We start from the raw sequence: 19,556 nt of genomic DNA, 5'->3' as shown, positions 1-19,556 counted from the left end.
TACTGATGTCAGATTATTCAGAAAACAGTAAGCAAGAGTTTATTGGGCCTTGAGAAACTCAGGCTAGACACAATTTTCTATTTTTTTTTAAAGCAGCAAAGGTTTTTGAGAACTTGTCGTTTTTGGGCCCAGTTATCAAAAAAGGTTCAATAAAACTCAATGTTTGGGACTAGGTCTTATTTTTGAATAGTGTGAATAATGTTCTGCTGTCTTTCTAAAAAGTATACTGTAGCTTAGCCATTTGATTATGTTTTGATGCAGAGAGAACTGGATGAAATCATATGATCTGAATCAAGTGGAAAATCAGGGCAGATGGTCAAAATAGTGTGTTATACTCTAAATGCTAAGGCCAGAGTGGATGATACTAATCGGTTTCAGCAGAACATATAACACAATTTCTAACCCAGCTAATCTATATCTAATGCACTGGGCCCGATCCTATTCCACCTTTAGATGCCTACATGGATATAGGCATCTACATGTGACACTCTTCCACTCTACTCCATTCCCTGAAAAACTATTAATGTGAAAATCACATAGGTACTCCTCCTCGTCACTGACTTTTTTGTGATTTAGCCTTAAGGCTAACATGATCATATAATCAAAAAACACAGAAAAATGGGACTGGTAGGAATCTGAAAAGGTCATCTACTCCAACCCCTTGATCAAAATAAGTTCATCCCTCACTAAATTATTCCAGCCCTCTGCTTGTCTAAACCACCCTTTGTAATTCCAGAAATAGATATTCCAGCCTCTTCTAAGGTATAACCATTTGCTGAGTGAGAAAGTTCTGCCTAACACAAATCCTACATTTGCTTTCCTGAATTTTAAAACCATTGCTTTTGGTCTGGTTCCTTGTGGCCACAGAAAATATCCTATCACCACCCTCTTCCTAACCAGCTATCAGAGATTTGAAGTCTATTATCGAATTCCCAATCATTCCTCTCTTCTCCAGATTAAAGAATCACAAGTTTTTTACCTTTTTGTGAGTCTTCTTTCAAAGACATTTAATCATATTTTGTTACAAACGGAGATGGATTTTTTTCCCTCAGAGACTTAAGCAAGGTTGAATAGGATTAAATCTATATGTTGAAGTCTATATATTAGCCGACCTAATAGGTGGGAAGGGATCTAGCCCCAAATATCCATTTCAGCAAATCACATAGTTTCACCAGGATTTAGATTCTTGTTTAAAGCCTTCAAGTGATGCACAATCTGCTACATGCCCAGCTGATTCGTTCCAACGGTTGGCTGCCCAGACTCTTCTGATGAGGAGAATTCAAAGGGGTTGACACTCTTCTGGTGTAAATGGACTTTGTTGCACAAGCCACAGCATAGAATCTGCTGTTGTGCATTCACAATGTGTCATTGAGACTCACATTACACAAAAAACCACTTTGGCAGAGTCCCTGTTCTCTGTCCATCATCCTAAACATGTGTATAATTGATCGCAGAAAAGCTAATCCTTTCCAAAGTATCATTAATATCTTCAATAACAACAATGCATTTGCAGAACAGTTATGATGTTACAGAACCACATCCATGGGATTGTAGAACAGAACTCAAAAAGAAAAATGGAACAACCAGGACAAAAAAAGTCCTCTGCACAGCAAAGCAATATATCTTCTGTAACTATTGTGTCATACATAATCTTATATCAACAGTTTATGTGAAGGTGTAATAAATTGGGAGTACTTCCCAATATTAACCCATATTTTACCTGAACCTGTCAGTAGATACTGCATAATTAATTTGCCTTGCTGATTTGCACAAACCAGACTAGGATATTATCTTTCTTATTTTCCAGTGTGAAAGCTATTGATGCACCAAATAGCTCCTAACATATATGGAGTCTAACTACTTGTTTAAGTCACTAGGAGCAAGGAGGAGGATTTTACTGAAGCAGAGGAATTAATCACCTGTGGAAGCCAACAGGAAAAATGCAAAGACCTCTCCTCTCTATCATGCCAGCCATTTTGAGCATTCACACTGATGTCACTCGGCCACTATATTGGGTTACAAATTTCCAATGAAAACATTCCCCCAGTTTATTCTTTTCCCTTGAACCATAAGATCTGTCCTTCTGTTGAACACCCACATAAGTGGCATCTTCAGATTTAAAATTACCCAAATCACCCATCTTGAAACCTTTTGAGTCTCATCCAATGCAATGCAAAGGCAATACAGAGAGTCCTTCTGACACCAGTTCAATATGGGTTGGGGCTGCAAGAAGCCCATACAGCGTATAGTACTTACCGTTTTGGAGATGCAGACGATCAAGGGCACAATCCTTTGTCAGGAGAAACAGCAGCGATGTGTGACCAAAAACAATCTGTGCCTGCTCAAGTTCCCTAGTCTGTTCTGGTCCCACACATCTCATTAAACCTGTCCAAGCTCCCAGTTCTAGTTTTAATGGAAAGAGGATTTTCCCCAAATAACTCTCTCTTAGAAGGACAGTAGCAATGTTCTTCCCCTTCTTCTGAATGCAGAACTCAGATTTCATATCTCGGAAAAATCTGCAAAGCTCCCATTAAGTCTAACTTGAAAATACATCCCTAATCATGAGCCCCTGAGAACAGCAGCTCAGGTGTTGTTGCCTTTGCTGCTTGTGACTTCTTGGCATGGATTTTTTTTCCTCATTCAGTCACTTTATCAACACTACCTATTTATTTCTTATTTCATATACACTGACCTAAAGCTTTTGGGGACATGGACAATCTTGACTTGAGTTTATGGGCTGAAGAATGCTGTATAGGACCTCTACCTCCTCCACGCCAATGCTAAATGACAATCTGCACAAAAATCTCTGCTGATCAGTAGTAATTTAAAACTATGTCCCCCAAATCGTGCCCTGGGCTTTAGTTAGAAGTTCTATTGGTGGAGATTTTAGAAATCTATGCAACAATAATAAAACATCTACAACTTTTTAACACGAAGGAGGTAGGCTGTGGCGTGTGAGATCCTCTTTGTCACCCCTAGCTGGGACCCAAGAGATCAATTAGACCTTGAGTTTTGCTGAAAAAATAAACAAACCCTTTAATTAATAATAACCATTCCAGATCCTTTTTCTCAAAGGGTGGAGAAGTGGGCAAGGTTGGCTACATTCTTTGCCGTCTACTTTCTAAAACATGTTGCAAGCCTCTTCATTTCTGTGGATGGCTCTGTGGAGAACAGACTGAAGTGGGAACATTTTTGGCTATGTCCTTGTCCCGCCAAGTGACACTCAGCATAACATTTCCATTGTCAGTGACTCTGTTTCCCCAGTTTTACAAAAGAGACCCTGAACTTGATCCACAGCACAATGTCTTTGGTTCCCTTCATCTGACAAATGCTACTGAAGGGCTGTAGTCCTGATTCAGAACGAGCTCATGGTCATCTCCACTGAATCTTCAGCACACAGAAGAAATGGGCTGCTTGCCCCTGCAGGGCAATCTAAATCCATGGGCTAAGACACCTGGGATCCTTAAAGAATAAATGAAGGAGAGTCCAGCCCTTCTGAAGGGTGACTGAGAACCCCAAGGCTTTGAGTTGAGAAATGACTCCAGCTGGTCCATGGGTGACCATGAATACAAGGGCACATATAAAATCCCACCCCTCATCTCACCTCAGTGCCTGATTCAGGGAGTCATCATGTAAATTAGGGTAAACATGGAATAGGACAGGCACTTCAGGAAGCATTTGGTGAGTGGGGTACAGAATTCAAGCCCAGAACTTAAGTCCCCATCTTTGTGGCAGACTTTCTGCATGATTTTCGTTATAATGCTTACTCTCTTGATGCTTCTTGGCCATCTCCAAAAAATGGGGATGATGTGATGGCCCATCCCATATGATTAGGAATTCTTTAAGCTGTTTTCAGATGTCTGAAGCCTCTCCACAGGCTTCAGATTCTCAGTAAAGAGAGATAGGAGGAAGGCTGTTTTTATCCCTTTGTCAGGTGGTTAATAATTTAGTACTTTAAGCTATATTTGAAAACACAATATTGACCATACTCAGCTAGTTTACAGATAGGATATATCAGGGATAAAATCAGTCCACAAGATATCAAGTGACACCTTCTGCTTCCAAAAGAGTGGTCTGTGGTGGAGACCGGAGCAGGGACATGAAATGAGCAGGACTCAATGGATTGGTATCATACTCCCACCATCAGACCCCAGGTATTTACAGCATCTGGGATCTGTTATCGATCATCTTCCATTCTTTCATATTTCCCCACATTGGACATAGACTGTGAAGTCCTCTTGAAAGATTTATTTGATGAATAGGGTGGAACAAAATGCATGTAATTTAATAAGACAGTGACAGTAAGTATCGAAAGTTGAGCTGACCAGACAAACATAGTATTCTGACAAGATAATTCATGTTCATCAAGCTTGACACATGGAGAAGGCTATTTATGTTCATGATTAGTTAGGAACACCATGGGTGGTCATATATATTTGAAGAGCTTTCTAAAGATATGAAAAGGGGGAAAGATGGGGACATTAACCTCAGTTAAAAAGACAGCTTTCATTAGGATACCCTAATACGGTGAGAAAAGACCCTGAAGTACAGATTTCTTAGGGCCTTTTTGACCTGCTTGTTCCTCAGCGTGTAGATGTAGGGGTTAAACAGTTGGGTAACCACAAAGTAGAGAAAGGAAAAGGTCTTGTCAAAATCCCGACCGCCCCTCTGAGCTGGACGGATGTACCTGAAGATGGAGCTGCTGTATAAAATGCTGACTACAAGGAGGTGAGCAGAGCAGGTAGAGAAGGCTTTCTTCCTGCCCGTGGATGAAGGAATGGGCAAGATGGTTGTGATGATGCAGCCATAGGAAATTATGGTTACTGATAAAGTGCCAAGTAAGATAAATACCAGTGAAACCAGCAACGTGGCTTCAATCAAATGATGTGTGTGTCCATGCAGGACAGCTGGAGCACAAGGTCTGTCACAGTAGCATCCCTTAACCCCATTCACAATTATGGGGTACCATTGACAGCCCAGAGGTTGCATGTCCAGGGCCATAGCACAAATGCTCATGGTGTAACCCTAACAGATTATTTAAAGAAAGCCCTGGCAACTGGGTCTGGAAGGTCCCAATCCCCTACCCATATTATTGGTCTTGTTTCCCTCCTGTCCCAGGACTTCTTTACTTATGGCTAACTAGTGACCCAGCTCAGTGGTTCTCATTTCCAACCTGCATTTGTCTCTTTATTCAGTGCTTAGGTTGTCTGGATTGCACTTTAGAGGTACCTAATTCTGTAGCAAAGCATTTTCATAAAGGCATAAAAACTTTCATAAGAACTTCCACAATTAGGAATCAGAAGTTTGACTTTTCTTCTACTCAACAAAACTCCTTGGCTAATTGGTCTCTGTGGTGACAGAGAAGGAGCCTGAATGTCTGAACTCTAATAAGAGGAAATCTTAAAAATAAATAAAAATAAAAATAAATAAATAAAAAGGAGCTATTTTTCATAGGGGATCATCATCAACAGCTGTATCACCTATAGAAAGATATATATCTAGAAATCCAAATTAGATCTGTTCTGTAACCAGAAGTGCTGTTTTAGTGATGTTCAGTTGTCCTGTGCATTTTGAACATCTCCATGGTCAGAAGGTCCAACTAAGGTTGAAAGCAGATTTGAAGCTTGGTGGTAGTAGAGGCAAGAGTGGGGAGGGGGCTAAAGAGTGAATGGTTTAGAGGTGATACAGTGTAATACCAATGCTTTTGTAGCTTTTGTGTGCAGTAAGAGACAGAAGTCATTCCTGGAGAGGTGTGCTTGAAAGCACTAAGCCAATATTGTTCGTGTCCCTGAAAACTCTTTGTCTTAATGTAAACTGGGAGATAAATCTGTTAGGTTAATAAAGAGACTGGACATGTATCAGAAGCTGACACCGAGACAGTTATGAGAAGCGTAGGTGACAGCACACCAGTCAGGGTGAGATTTCAAGGTGCATTGACAACGGGAGAAAAATGGCAGCTGCCCAGATGCTTATGAAGTACAGGATCTCTAAGGGTTACTTTCAGCTCCAGAGAAGAAATGTTGCTACTGAACTTCTAGTAGTCCCTGTTAGTGGAGACAGTTAAGTGGGGAATAGCCACTTCTGTGCCACTTGGGCTGAAGTCATACTCTATGTCTTGGATTCAAAAATCTGATCCAAAAAACCTCACATCGATCAGCTGAAACCCCAGAATGATCTATCTGAGAAAGGATGGTGCTGTTCTCAAGATAAATAGCTGGGACAATTAAAGGAGAAATTTGTGGTGTGGAGTCAAAGGAATAGAATAGTAAAACTGATGCTGGGAAGGGGTTGATGAGATGCACAGAAGCAAACTAGATTAAAGAAAGTGGTCCAGATTTATATGTATAACACAAAGAGTTGCTATTTCTTCTAATAAACATTTCTCTCCTTGACTGTCTACATCTCGAAACCTGTAAGTACATTTTCATATCAATTAAAAACTGACTGTGATGAGAGATTTGAGGGATTAAAAACCAAGGTTTCCAAAATATGATTCTGTTTAATGGAAAGTATGTCAGTGAGCTGGGGATAGAAAATACAGTTCATGCAGGAAACATCTTTTGAATTTATAACCAGTGCATAGAGATGGAGTGACTCCATGGGCAATTAAGTCTTAAAAGCACTGGTGACATTGTCACTTGGAGTGGCATTGCAAAGGTCTGCTTACTCTCTTCATTTTATCAGATAACATACAATTCTGGGTGTGGGGAAACCAGGTACTAGTTACAGCAAAAGTCAGGGGGAGTAGGGAAATATGAATTTAAATGCTCCATCCATCTTTCTAGCTGTTTGCAGTCAATCATGGTCCAGTGCAGTTTTATAAGTTATCATCTACATCCTCAAACTCAGAAGAATGTTGTATAGTATTTTTGCATGGGCAGGAATAATCCCAACCTGACTAGAGTCAAAGGAAACATCTATCTGCCCTTTGATCTGCTGTGGTTGAGACCAGTGCTCGGACCTCCAAGTGATTTAAAGGTTGGCTATCCAAATTGTGGTGCTGCTCAGTGGAAGGACATGTTTGATGATCTAGGGGAGATGATGGAGGTGGACTTCTTTCACTGGGAATAGTGTAAATGTGTAGACAAAGTGCAGGGACATCTGTGACATCTGACTGGATGTTCACACTAGCTGGAACAACAGATCAGAGAAACGTTTGAATTTCTTTCCTCACCTCTCTCCCTTTTTTTTTCTTTCTTATTTGAGTAATATAAATCAGGACATCCTTGCAACCATATACGTATGCTTCTCCCACCCTCTCTCTGTCTCCCTCTTTTTCTGTTTCATCCTGTTAGTATGTTTATTGTCTCAGACAACATATACTATGTTTCAAAATATTCAGGGATATTGGATGTCCATATCTTATTCGGGATGACTGTTGTGTTTATTCTATTAGCCAGTCTCCAAGCACAATGTGTTGTTCCCCGACCCCCCTTTTTTTTATATTGTGTCTGGCTTTACTAATGTCATTAAATAATGGTATTTCCTAAAGATGTGACATAACAGATGAACTGCACAGCAGTGACAGAGTTCATCCTCCTGGGCCTGACCAGCAACCGCTATTTGGAGATAGTCCTGTTCACGGTTCTCCTCAACATCTTCCTCCTGATCCTGCTGGGAAATCTCACCGTCATCACAATCACCCTGGTCGACCGTCACCTTCAAACCCCCATGTACTTCTTCCTCCGGAATTTCTCCTTTCTGGAGATCTCTTTCACCTCCACCTTCATGCCCAGGACTCTCTACAGCCTCCTGATGGAGAAGAAAGCTGTTTCCCCCCCAGCTTGTTTCATTCAGTTATTGTCATTCTTTTACTTGGGCACATGCGTGTGGTTCCATGTGGCAATGATGTCCTTTGATCGCTATGTGGCCATCTGCCGCCCCTTGCACTATGCCAGTATCATGAATAGCAAATTCTGTGTCCAGCTGGTGTTGGGCTGCTGGGTGATGGGTTTCCTCTTGATTTCTCCCCCCACTCTTATGATTGTCCAATTGCCATTTTGTGGCCCAAACATTATAGACCACTTCTATTGTGACACAGACCCCTTGCTCCAGCTCTCCTGCACTGACACGCAGCTCATTGGAGTCACGTTGCTGGTTTCACTGGTATTTATCTTACTTGGCACTTTATCAGTAACCATCATTTCCTATGGCTGTATCATCACAACCATCTTGCGTATTCCATCATCCACGGGCAGGAAGAAAGCCTTCTCTACCTGCTCTGCTCACCTCCTTGTAGTCAGCATTTTATACAGCAGCTCCATCTTCAGGTACATCCGTCCAGCTCAGAGGGGCGGTCGGGATTTTGACAAGACTGTTTCCTTTCTCTATTCTGTGGTTACCCAACTGTTTAACCCCTACATCTACACGCTGAGGAACAAGCAGGTCAAAAAGGCCCTAAGAAATCTGTACTTCAGGGTCTTTTCTCACCGTATTAGGGTATCCTAATGTGGAGCAAGAGTTCAGTGAATGTGGAAACCTTCAGATGGCGTACAAGGGAGAAAAGCACAAGCAAATGGGGAAGCTGAAATGTCACAAGTATGTGATTTAGAAGGAGTGATTTGACCTTGCCTTGAAGTATCTGGATTCATTGACACACGCATCATGAAATAAAAAGAGAGCATGGATTCATGCTGTTTCAGGATCCAAACCTCTGAATTGCATGCAATGTTTATTTAATTTTTATTAGGCCCCATATCCTTGTCTGGTTATGGTGTGTCTTCCTGAAAAGCATTCAGTTTTGAGTTGGAGATCTCCGAAATTGCTTTACGATTTTGTTTCTGCCTCCGTCCCCATGGTTCCTTCCCATTACTTTTGAAATGTTTGTTTCACTTCTAATTCTTTTTCTTTTTTGGGGTAGTTAATCCTCCACACTGTTGTTTTCTTTTGTGTTTTTCATATGTGCTAAGGGATCAAAGGAAAGTAGGGCTGGGAGAGATCCCACAAATTCACTTAGTACAGCCTCCTGCTCAAGGCAGAATTGTCCCCAACTAAAACCATCCCAGACAAGTGTCTGTCTTGCTTGGTTTGGAAAGTTTCCAAGCGTGGCAAATCTGCAGCTTCTCTAGGAAGCCTGTTCCAATGCCTGACCACTCTCATTTTCTGTTTTATATGTATTTCATGACTGTCTAGTCATTTCTGGTAGCAACACCAGCAGTCGCAATAGCCATGAGAGAAGGGCTTAGATATTCTGGGTGTGATATGCGCCCATTATACAATGCATTGTGTTATGCACATAACTACAGGAGTAACGCAGCTCAGAGTTTGTCTATTATTTGGAGATGTGGAATACAATGAAATGATAGACTTCTTTCATTTGGCACCACACAAGCCCTTTCACCACAAAAATAATTTCCCTGTGCCTGTCTTGGAAACAACATTATTCTGTGTGAATCCTTCTGCTGCCTTCATATTCTACTACTGCCTTCACATCTTACTACCCTTTTTATATTAGAAAAGAAATAAAGAAGAAAGTTTCCTTCATGTCCAAGAGCCTCCTGGGATGTCTACACCCAACATAATGTCTCTTATAGTTATTGAAATATCAAGTCCTGCCTTAGTCTAGACAGTGATCACAGTACATCATGCTTGTTCCCAGCTGTCCTACCCCCTCCATAGCCTCCCTAAAAATCCTCTCCTCAACCTTTCCTCATGTTTATTGTTTGAAAAAAAACAAACCCTAAAATCAGCAGACTGATCACAAAACTGGAGTCGTTGAGAACAGACAAGCAGACTTCAGGTTGACCAATATAGTCTCATTGCTTCCTTGTGCCCACTCAGAAATGTCAGCCATTGTCTCTCGTCGTCTACTTTGGTTGGCAGCTCTTTGTTTCAGTCTGTGTCTCTATTCTGTATTTGTACAGTGGCTAGTAAAACCTGGCTGCCATGGGTTTCCATGCCATGCATAATCACAGTACAAATAATTCACTGTAACTCTTAATTGAGGTCAGTCAGGATGTTAGCCTTGACTTGGACAGGTGCAGGAAACATGTCTGCTTTCCCATTGACTATCAATGAAAGCTGTTTTTTTAACTGAGGTTAATGTCCCCATCTCTCCCCCTTTTCATATCTTTAGAAAGCTCTTCAAATATATATGACCACCCCAGGTGTTCTTAACTAATCATGAACATAAATAGCCCTCTCCCTGTGCCAAGCTTGATGAACATGAATTATCATATCAGAATACTGTGTTTGTCTGGTCAGCTCAACTTTTGATACTTACTGTCATTGCCCTATTTAATTATGCATCTTTTTTATAGCCAAATCATCAAATAAATCTTTCAAGAGTCTATGTCCAATGTGGGGAAATATGAAAGGATGGAAGATGATCAATAACAGATCCCACATGCTGCAAACACCTGGGGTCTGATGGTGGGAGTATGAAACCAATCCATTGAGCTCTGCTCATTTCATGTCCCTGCTCTGGTCTCCACAACAGACCACTCTTTTGGAAGCAGAAGGTGTCACTTGTTATCTTGTGGACTGATTTTATGCCTGATATATCCTCTCTGTAAACTAGCTGAGTGTGGCCAATATTGTGTTTTGAAATACATCTTAAAGTCCTAAATTATTAACCACCTGCCAAAGGGATAAAAACATCCTTCCTCCTATCCCTCTTTACTGAGAATCTGAAGTCTGTGGAGAGGATTCAGACATCTGAAAACAGCTTAAAGAATTCCTAATCATATGGGATGGGCCATCACATCATCCCCATTTTTTGGAGATGGCCAAGAAGCATCAATAGAATAAGTGTTACTGTGCCCTTCTGCTTCCCTGACTGTGTTCAGCAGCACCTCCATTCAGTGATCCAGGGTTTTGCTGCTGCATACACTTGTGCTCCCCTTCACCCTCAGGTCACACATGGTGGCCAGCATGTAGACTGTACTGGTCCACAAGGGCTCAAGCCATTTCCTGATGCCCTCCTTCAGCCATGTCACCAGTGCCAGCAAGTCTTGTGACAGCGGCCTGCCCCAGCCAGGAACATTGATCCCCTGCAACTTTTATACTTGTCTCTGAAGTTCCCTCACTACAGGGATCACCTGGCTAAGGTTGGGATTGCCAGCACTGAGGGTCTCAGTGTCCTTGAGGAAGGGATTGAGGACCACCAAGATCTGGGAGATGGTATCCCACTTAGCTCTGTTCAGGGGGCCACTGATCCTGATCTCCCTGAGCAAGGCCATTTCAAGGATGGCCTTCTGTTGCTCCACCAGCCTTTCCAGCATCAGGTATGTGGAGTTCCACCAAGCCTCCAATCCTGCATGATTTTGTCCTGTGGGGTGTTCAGCTGTGCCTATTTGTCCCACAGCATCTTGGCCCCCTTGATGCTCTGGTGGAAGTAGTCTGCCACCTTTCTGCATTTCAAAATGAGCTTGCTGATGATGCTGGCATTGTCACTGGCAGTCCTGTCCCCCTCCAAGACATCCTTGACAATGAGGTGCAACTTGTGTGCCACACAGCATGGACTGCCTTGGCCTTATTGGCCCCATTGTCAGTGACCATGAAACCATGGGTGATCTCGCTCTGCCCAACAAGCCACCCCTGCACCAAATGGTTCATGGCTCCCATGATCTCAGTTGCTGTGTGGGACTCATCCATCACCTTGGCTTGAAGGAGAGCCCACTGATGGCCTGAGTGGTTGCACCAGTGCCCTGTGAGGCGTGATCTCCACCCCAGCTGCTCCACTGAAGTGAAGTGTAAGGCCACCTGTGGATCTGTCTTGCATAGTTCCTCCCTCAAGTACTCCCTGCATGCCTCATACAGGGAGGACACCACCATCCTGCGGCAGGTGGTGCATGCGGACGCTTTGCACAATGCGGCCACAAGCACCATTAGCCAGCTGAACCCTGGCTGCTCAGCTAAAGAGAAGGGCTGGCTATTCAGAGCAAGCATCTTTCCAATGCTCTGGGTGATCTCGATCACCTTGGGAATGTGCCCCGCTATGTGCCTGCCTTTCCCCCATTGTTTCAGGGTGGCCTGCCTCTGCTTTGGAGGGATGGGGGCTTTGGAGCGAGGGGGGACTTATTTTTGGGCACAATCCCATTGGTGCCAGGTTGAGGAGGAGCAAGGGTGTGGTGCCTGTAGAGATGCATCAGCATCCTCGTAGTGCTCATGTGTTTCATTCCCTTGCCACAGCTAATTTTGGTTCAGGCAGATAGCATATGTGGGATCATCTGCCAGCTCAAAATGATCCCAGAACATACTACCCCTTGCTTCTGGGGTGTGGGTGCATGTGCAGATGCTGCCTTTTCCCCCTTCTCAGCAGGCAGAGGTACAGCAATATTTGAATGCCTATCTTGCTGGGGTCCTTTGACCCTAACTGACTTCCTGCCCCTGGGGCAGGGAGCTGGACTTGATGATCTTCTGAGGTCCCTTCCAGCCCTAATGTCTATAAAATCGATAACATAGGAGGAGCAGACTCAGTTGAAGCACTTGCCTCCACAACCTCTACCTCAACCTCCTCCGAAGTGCCTTCTGGAGGCAGGGACCTGGCTTTAGGGGAAATTTGAGGGGTGTGGAGCACAAACTGAAATGATTCCACATCCCTCCCCAGAATTTTGTTCACTATGGCATGCAAATCCAGCTCCAGCTCTTCTTCCAGCTCTTCCTCGGGCACTGGAAGGCTCAGGCTGGGAAGTGAAATGGTGGTGGAGGAGACTGTCATGCTGGTGTTGCTTGTTGTCATGGTGGTGGCGGTGGGAGGTTATGTCTGGTGCTCTTGGAGGGGACACAGACTCCCCTCTCTTTGCTGCCAATAGAACCAGAAGCCTCATGCCTGCTAGTTATAGGAAAGAGGCCGTGTATCAGTTTGGGGAGGAGAGGACTTACACATCTCCCTCTACCCCCTCTTCCACCCCCCCCTGAAGGCTTGCCAGCTGCCTTTCCAGCATGCGTCATAGTGTTTCATAGTGTGTTTGGTGTGCTGGAAAATCTGTATGTTCTTCTGTAATGTAGTATGAATTTATGTAATATATGTAGATAATTGTATGTATGTATTTATGTAATGTATTATGTATTAAATAAATGTATGTAATTATTACATACATTTATATAATACATTATTTATTAAACTATGTATGTAATAAATAAAATATATAAATGTATATGTATGTTCCTGTATAAATTGTATATTACAATATGCAATATATTCTGTGCTTCACTGCACAGTGAATGGAATGCGCACCGTGAGAGAAAGCACAAATTTCTTTTCTGGGGGGAAAAGAATCAAAATAGGCTAACAAAAACAAAAAGAGGATTTTGGGGGATGAATAAATTGAAAGGAATGAATATAATAATAAAAGGTATTAGGAAAGGAAAAGGTATTGGATCCCATTTGCTAGGAACAGGCTAAGAAGTAGGAAGTGATAGCCTTTCTGAGGCTGATGAGCTGCTGGAAGACACAGCTCAGTAAGCTGACCCCAAGGCACAGAGAAAGCTCAGTTCAAACAGTGCTTTTTATGCTGTTTTTCTGTCCTGCCCCCAAAGCATTGGGATTGGATGGGACATGAGGGAAGGATCACAATCATTGGCCAGCTACACAGTCAATATCAGAGCAGCCCTTCCTCCTCTTTCCTTTCCCTCTCCTTAGTTTCTCTTTAGCTGCAAGCAAGCCTGGCTTCAAAACTCTAAATGTTTCAAAACTTTTGAAATGTTTCCAGTGCCCTCATTTTGTTTCAATTTTGCTGTTTCGAAGCCTTCTGTTTCATTTGATTTCGCTGTTTTGAGCTTGAAACGCATCAAAACTTCTTCAGAATGAAACACCCATCGAAATCTCGTGCAGCCCTACAGGGAACCAAAGGCATTATGTTGTGGATCAGGTTCAGGGTCTCTGTTGTAAAGCTGAAGAAACAGAGTCTCTGACAATGGAAATGCCTTGCTGAATGTCACTTGGCAAGACAGGGACATAGCCAAGAATGGTCCCAGTTCAGTTTGCTCTCCAAAAAGCCATCCACAGACATGAAGGGGCTTGCACCACATTTTAGAAGGTAGACAGCAAAGAATTTAGCCAAGTTGTGCCAACTTTTCCACCCTTTGAGAAAAAGGAATTGAAATGGTTACTATTAATTAATTAATGTGTTTGTTTACTTGGTTCAGGAAAACTCTAGGGCTAATTGATCTCATGAGTCAGGATCAATTAGCCCAGGGCAGGATTTGGGGGGAAATACAGTAGTTTTAAATTACTACTGATCGGCAGCAATTTTTGTGCTGAATGGTTACTGTGTCATTGAGCATTGGGGTGGGAGAGGTAGAGGTCCTTACACAGAATTCTTCATCCTATAACGTTAAGTCGACATTGTCCAGGTCCCCAAAAGCTTTTGGTCTGTGTGTATGAAATGAGAGATAAATAGGTTGGGATGATAAAGTGACTGAATGAGGAACAAAATGTCATGCCCAAAAGTTACAAGCAGCAAAGGAAACACCACCTCAGCTGCTGTTCTCAGTTGCTCATGATTCAGGTTGTTTTTGCAGTTCATTTTAACAGGAGCTTTGCAGACATTTCCAAGATACGAAATCTGAGTTTTGCTTTCAGCAGAAGGGGTAAAGACATTGCTGCTGTTCTTCTAAGAAAGACTTAGTTTGGAAAAAGTCCTCTTTCCATTAAAACTACAACTGGGAGCTTGGAAGGGTTTAGTGAGATGCGTGGAACCAGAGCAGAATAGGGAACTTGAGCAGGCACAGATTGTTTTTGGTCACACATCGCTGCTGTTTCTCCTGACAAAGGATTGTGCCCTTGATCATCTACATCTCCAAAACTGTAAGTACTATGCACTGTATGGGCTTCTTGCAGCCTCAACGCAAATGGAACTGGTGTCAGAAGGACTCTCTGCATTGCCTTTGTGTTGCATTGGATGAGACTCAAATGCTTTCAAGACTGGTGATTTGTGTAATTTTAAGTCTCATGATGCCACTTACATGGGTGTTCAACAGAAGGACAGAACTTATGGTTCAAGGGAAAAGAATAAACTGGGGGAATGTTTGCACTGGAAATTAATAACCCAATATAGTGGCAGAGTAACATCTGTCTGGATGCTCAAATTGGCTGGAATGATAGAGGGGAGAAGTGTTTGAATTTTTCCCATTGGCTTTCATAGGTGATTAATTCCTCAGCTTCAGTAAAATCCTCCTCCTGGATCCTAGTGACTTCAGCAAACAGACAGACTCCATATATGTTAGGAGCTGTTTGATGCATTATTAGGTTTCACACTGAGAAATAAGAAAGATAATGTCCCAGTCTGGTTTGTGCAAACGGAAAAGAGCAATCAGTTATGCAGTATCTATTGACAGGTTCAGATGAAATAAAAATAGGGGCAAATAGTGGGAAGTGTTCCCAGTTTACTACCTCTTCGCATGAATTGTTGATATAAGAATAGGTATGACAAAATAGTTACAGAAAATATATTGCTCTGCTGTGCAGAGGACTTTTTTTTTCCCCTGGTTGTTCTGTTTTCTGTTTGGAGGTCTGTTCTGTAACCCCATGGATGTGGTTCTGTACCTTCATGTCTGTTCTGCAAATGCATTATTTCATTGAAGATTTTTAATGATACTGTAGAGAGAATTAATTTTTCAATTATACAAGTGATACTGTAGAGAAAATTAATTTTTCAATTATACTAGAGTTTATGTCGATGGATAGAGCAAAGTGTTTTGTTGTGTGTGCGTGTGTGTCTGTGAGTAACTTGAATGACAGTGACACATTCGGGATGCACAGCAGCAGGATCTATGCTGTGGCTTATGCAACAATGTTAATTTACACCAAAAAAGGGTCAATCCCTTTGATATCTCCCCCTCAGAAGGGTCTGGGCAGCTAACTGTTGGAATGAACCACCTGGGGATGTAGCAGATTGTGCATCACACGAAGGCTTTAACCAAGAAGCTAAATCTTGGTATAATATATGATTTTGCTCAAATGGATATTTGAGGCTAGATCCCTTCCCAGCATATTAGGTAGGTGACTAAATACATGGAATTAGACATATAGATTTGATGCTATTCAACCTTGTTTAAGTCCCAGAGGGGAAAAATACATTTGTTACAAAATGTGATGAAAGCTCTTTGAAAGATGACTCACCAAGAAAGGTCAAAAATAGAGATTCTTTAGTCTGGAGAAGAAAAGAAGGATTGGAAATAACAGATTTCAAATCTCTGATGGCTGGTTATGAAAAGGGTGGTGATAGGATATTTTCTGTGACCACAAGGAAGAAGACAGTAGTTTAGTCAGGGATGAACTTACTCTCAGAGGGTTGGAGTAGGTGACCTTTTCAGATTTCTATCAGCCCCACTTTTCTATGTTTTATGATTCTATGATCATGTTAGCCTTAAGGCTAAATCACAAAAAAAAAAAAAAAAAAAAAAAAAAAAAATCAGTGACAAGGCATAATATCTGTTATTTTCACATTAATAGCTTTTCAGGGAATGGAGTAGAGTGGAATAGGCTCACATGTAGATGCCTAAAGGTGGAATAGGATCGGGCCCAGTGCATTAGCTATAGATTAGCTGGGTTAGATTTTGTGTTATATGTTCTGCTGAAACCAATTAGTATCATCCTCTCCGGCCTTAGCATTTAGAGTATAACACACTATTTTGACCATCTGCCCTGATTTTCCATTTGATTCAGATCATATGATTTCATCCAGTTCTCTCTGCATCAGAACCTAACCAAATGGCTGAAATACAGTATACTTTTCAGAAAGACAGAAGAACTTTATTCACAGTATTGAAATGATAAGTCCTAGTCCCAAACATTGAGTTTTATTGAACCTTTTTTGATAACTGGACCCAAGAAAAAACAAGGTCTCAAGCACCTTTGCTGCTTTAAAAATAGAAGCTTGTGTCTAGTGTGAGTTTCTCAAGGTCCAATGAACTCTTGTGCACTGTTTTCTGAATAATCTCACATCAATAATAAGCTCTGGAAAAACAATTCTCCAGTGTGGCTGGTGATCACCTGTAGCCAAGCCACTAGGAAACAGTGGAGTAAAGAAACAATCTACCATCTTTTGTATGCTGTTTTTCATGAATGACGAAAAAAAAGTATCCAAAGAGAGTAAAAAAACAAAAACAGCACCCCCCCCTCCCAAAAAACCCTGAAAAGAATGTAATTATGGTTGCAAGCTTCATAGAATTGTGGGTGGTCTTTCCCATAAAGAGGGATCCTATTCATTCCAAACTGTTTATTCTATTCTAGTCCAAGAGGTTGAAAGCGAGGTACCATGCAGAACCAAACAGCAGTGACTGAGTTCATCCTCTTGGGCTTCACGGAGACCCGATGGCTGCAGATCCTGCTCTTCCTGGCTCTCCTCTTCACTTACCTCCTGACCATGACTGGGAACATTGTCATCATCACCATCACCCTGGTGGACCGCCGCCTTCATACCCCCATGTATTTCTTCCTCCGGAACTTCTCTGTTTTAGAAATAGGCTTCACCTCTGTTGTCATACCCAAGATGCTCAGCAACCTCTTGTCTGTGAGGAAAACAATCTCGGTGGTGGCTTGCTTCATTCAATTATTCTTCTATTTTTTTCTGGGGGTCACAGAGTTTTTTCTCTTGGCCACTATGTCCTTTGACCGTTATGTTGCCATCTGCAACCCACTCCGCTACCCGGTCATCATGAACAGCCGCCTCTGTATCCAGTTGGTGATGATCTGTTGGCTGGGCAGCCTCCCGTCTGTTCTCATAACAGCCATTATCATCTCCCAGCTGCCATTCTGTGGCTCAAATGTCATTGACCATTTCTTCTGTGACAATCTGCCTCTCCTCAAACTGGCCTGTGCTGATACACGGCTCATTGAGCTGATTAACTTTATTCTAGCTGTAATCATACTGCTCGGCACATTGGTCATCACAGCCGTGTCTTACATCCATATCATCTCCACCATTCTGCGCCTCCCATCTGCCAAAGAGAGGCAACGGGCATTCTCCACCTGCTCCTCCCACATCATCGTTGTCACCATGTTTTATGGCAGCTGCATCTTTATGTATGTCCGGCCAACACGGGCCAGGGGACTGGACCTGAACAAAGGGGTGGCCATTCTCAACACGGTGGTCACCCCTCTGTTGAACCCCTTCATCTACAGCCTGAGGAACAAACAAGTACAGGAGGTACTGAGAGACTTAAGTGCTAGGTTTTTTAATAAGCGGAGATGTTGATGGATGGACAAAAGTGCCTATGGGCATAAAGGATGTGCAGCTTTATGCAGCTGAATCAGTATGTAGGCCACCGAGTGTCAGAGGAGGCCAAGAGAAGTCCCCTTTTATGGAAACTTTTGTTCATCCCTGTGAAAGGAGAACAGTGCTACTACCCAAATGTATGAAACAGAGGGGACACCAAGGGAAGACAAGGTGAGGCAACCTGCCCAGCTTCACAGAATATTATGTCCCCACTCTGATGTCTTCTGAAGGCTCACACTGCCTTCCAAAACTATGGATCCCATGTATGCACTTTGAACCATGAGTATGTGCAGCTGTGTGTCACTTCCTGTCTGTGCACATGGGCAGGGGTACAAGAATGCGTCTACCCCACTCCAATGATGGGGACAAGTGAAACCAAGGGGGCCATATCCTATTCCACCTATTAGGCATGTCAGAGACATAGGACATAAGTGTGATCCTATTTCTCTCTCCTTGAATTCTTCTTGAAAAACTATTAACCCCAAACTTGGGTAGGTCCTCCTGTCTTTCATTGTTTTTTTTTGTTTGTTTGTTTTTTTGTAACTTAGTCTTAAGGCTGAGATCATAGCCTGTTATAAAAGCAGATGTATTAATGGGTTTTCAGGGGCTGAAGCCGAGAGGAATAGGATAATACTTATACACCTAATCCCCCTGAAGCACCATAGAAGTAGATTATCTTTTATGCCTATATGCACCAAGAAATCAGAAAGAAATCAGAAAGAAAATAAACAAGATGATGTAGCAGGGTAGAGTGGCACTTTATAGGCAAATTCAGAGATGTATAAAGCTTTCATAAGCAACAGGTCTGGAACTAAGGAGATATCTATACTCCAGTCACAATGATCTCACTGCACAGCTGTCTGCACTGAAGTCAATGCAGTTGGTGTGGGTTTTTAGGGTTACGTTAGTGTAGTGTGGCACACAGTAGAAGGCTTTAAAGTGGGTGGCTTTGGTATCAATAGCAGCCTTGTTACACTAGCAGTGAGGCTGGTGTGTCAGGCTAAAAGAGCTGGGTAAATTATTTGGATTTTGCAGCCCTTTCCCTGAGCTATAGGTTACATGGTGGGTACAGATAAAATAGTGTTCTTGGCCTCTTGTCTAGGAGTGGTGAGATTGCAGCCTGAAGCAGGTGAGGTAAAGGGGCCAAACATAACAGTGCATGTGACTCATAGAAACAAGAAAGGAGGATGCTGATGGAGCTGGTCTCAAAATCAGGACAGGTCCATCAAGTTCCATGTCAATTTGGACCAAAACTTTCCATTGCAAAATATTGATTGAGATTAAAACAGTCACTAAGAAATCCCAGTCTGTACTAGTTACTGCCATTATTAATTCATAAATAAAAGAGTTAACAGGATGTGTCATTTACCAGAAACACTAGAAATTATAGTC

At 42.3% G+C, this 19,556-nt stretch overlaps 2 protein-coding genes across 2 annotated transcripts; both read left to right on the top strand.

Annotated features, from left to right (window-relative positions):
- The first annotated feature begins 7,506 nt into the window (after nucleotides 1–7,506).
- On the top strand, nucleotides 7,507–8,448 carry LOC102569811 (olfactory receptor 6C74-like). The gene has a single exon (XM_006272846.2). It carries the CDS (start codon nucleotides 7,507–7,509, stop codon nucleotides 8,446–8,448), a length of 942 nt encoding a protein of 313 aa, XP_006272908.2.
- Nucleotides 8,449–17,204: 8,756 nt separating this feature from the next.
- Nucleotides 17,205–18,143, top strand: LOC132251517 (olfactory receptor 6E1-like). Its single transcript, XM_059731349.1, has one exon. The coding sequence runs from the start codon at nucleotides 17,205–17,207 to the stop codon at nucleotides 18,141–18,143; it is 939 nt and encodes a 312-aa protein (XP_059587332.1).
- The last annotated feature ends 1,413 nt before the right edge of the window (nucleotides 18,144–19,556 follow it).

The sequence above is a fragment of the Alligator mississippiensis genome, chromosome 7 (assembly GCF_030867095.1).
Source record: "Alligator mississippiensis isolate rAllMis1 chromosome 7, rAllMis1, whole genome shotgun sequence".
Classification (NCBI taxonomy): domain Eukaryota; kingdom Metazoa; phylum Chordata; order Crocodylia; family Alligatoridae; genus Alligator; species Alligator mississippiensis.
Note: the sequence above shows the minus strand (reverse complement) of the source record. Positions and strands in the feature narration are given on the sequence as shown.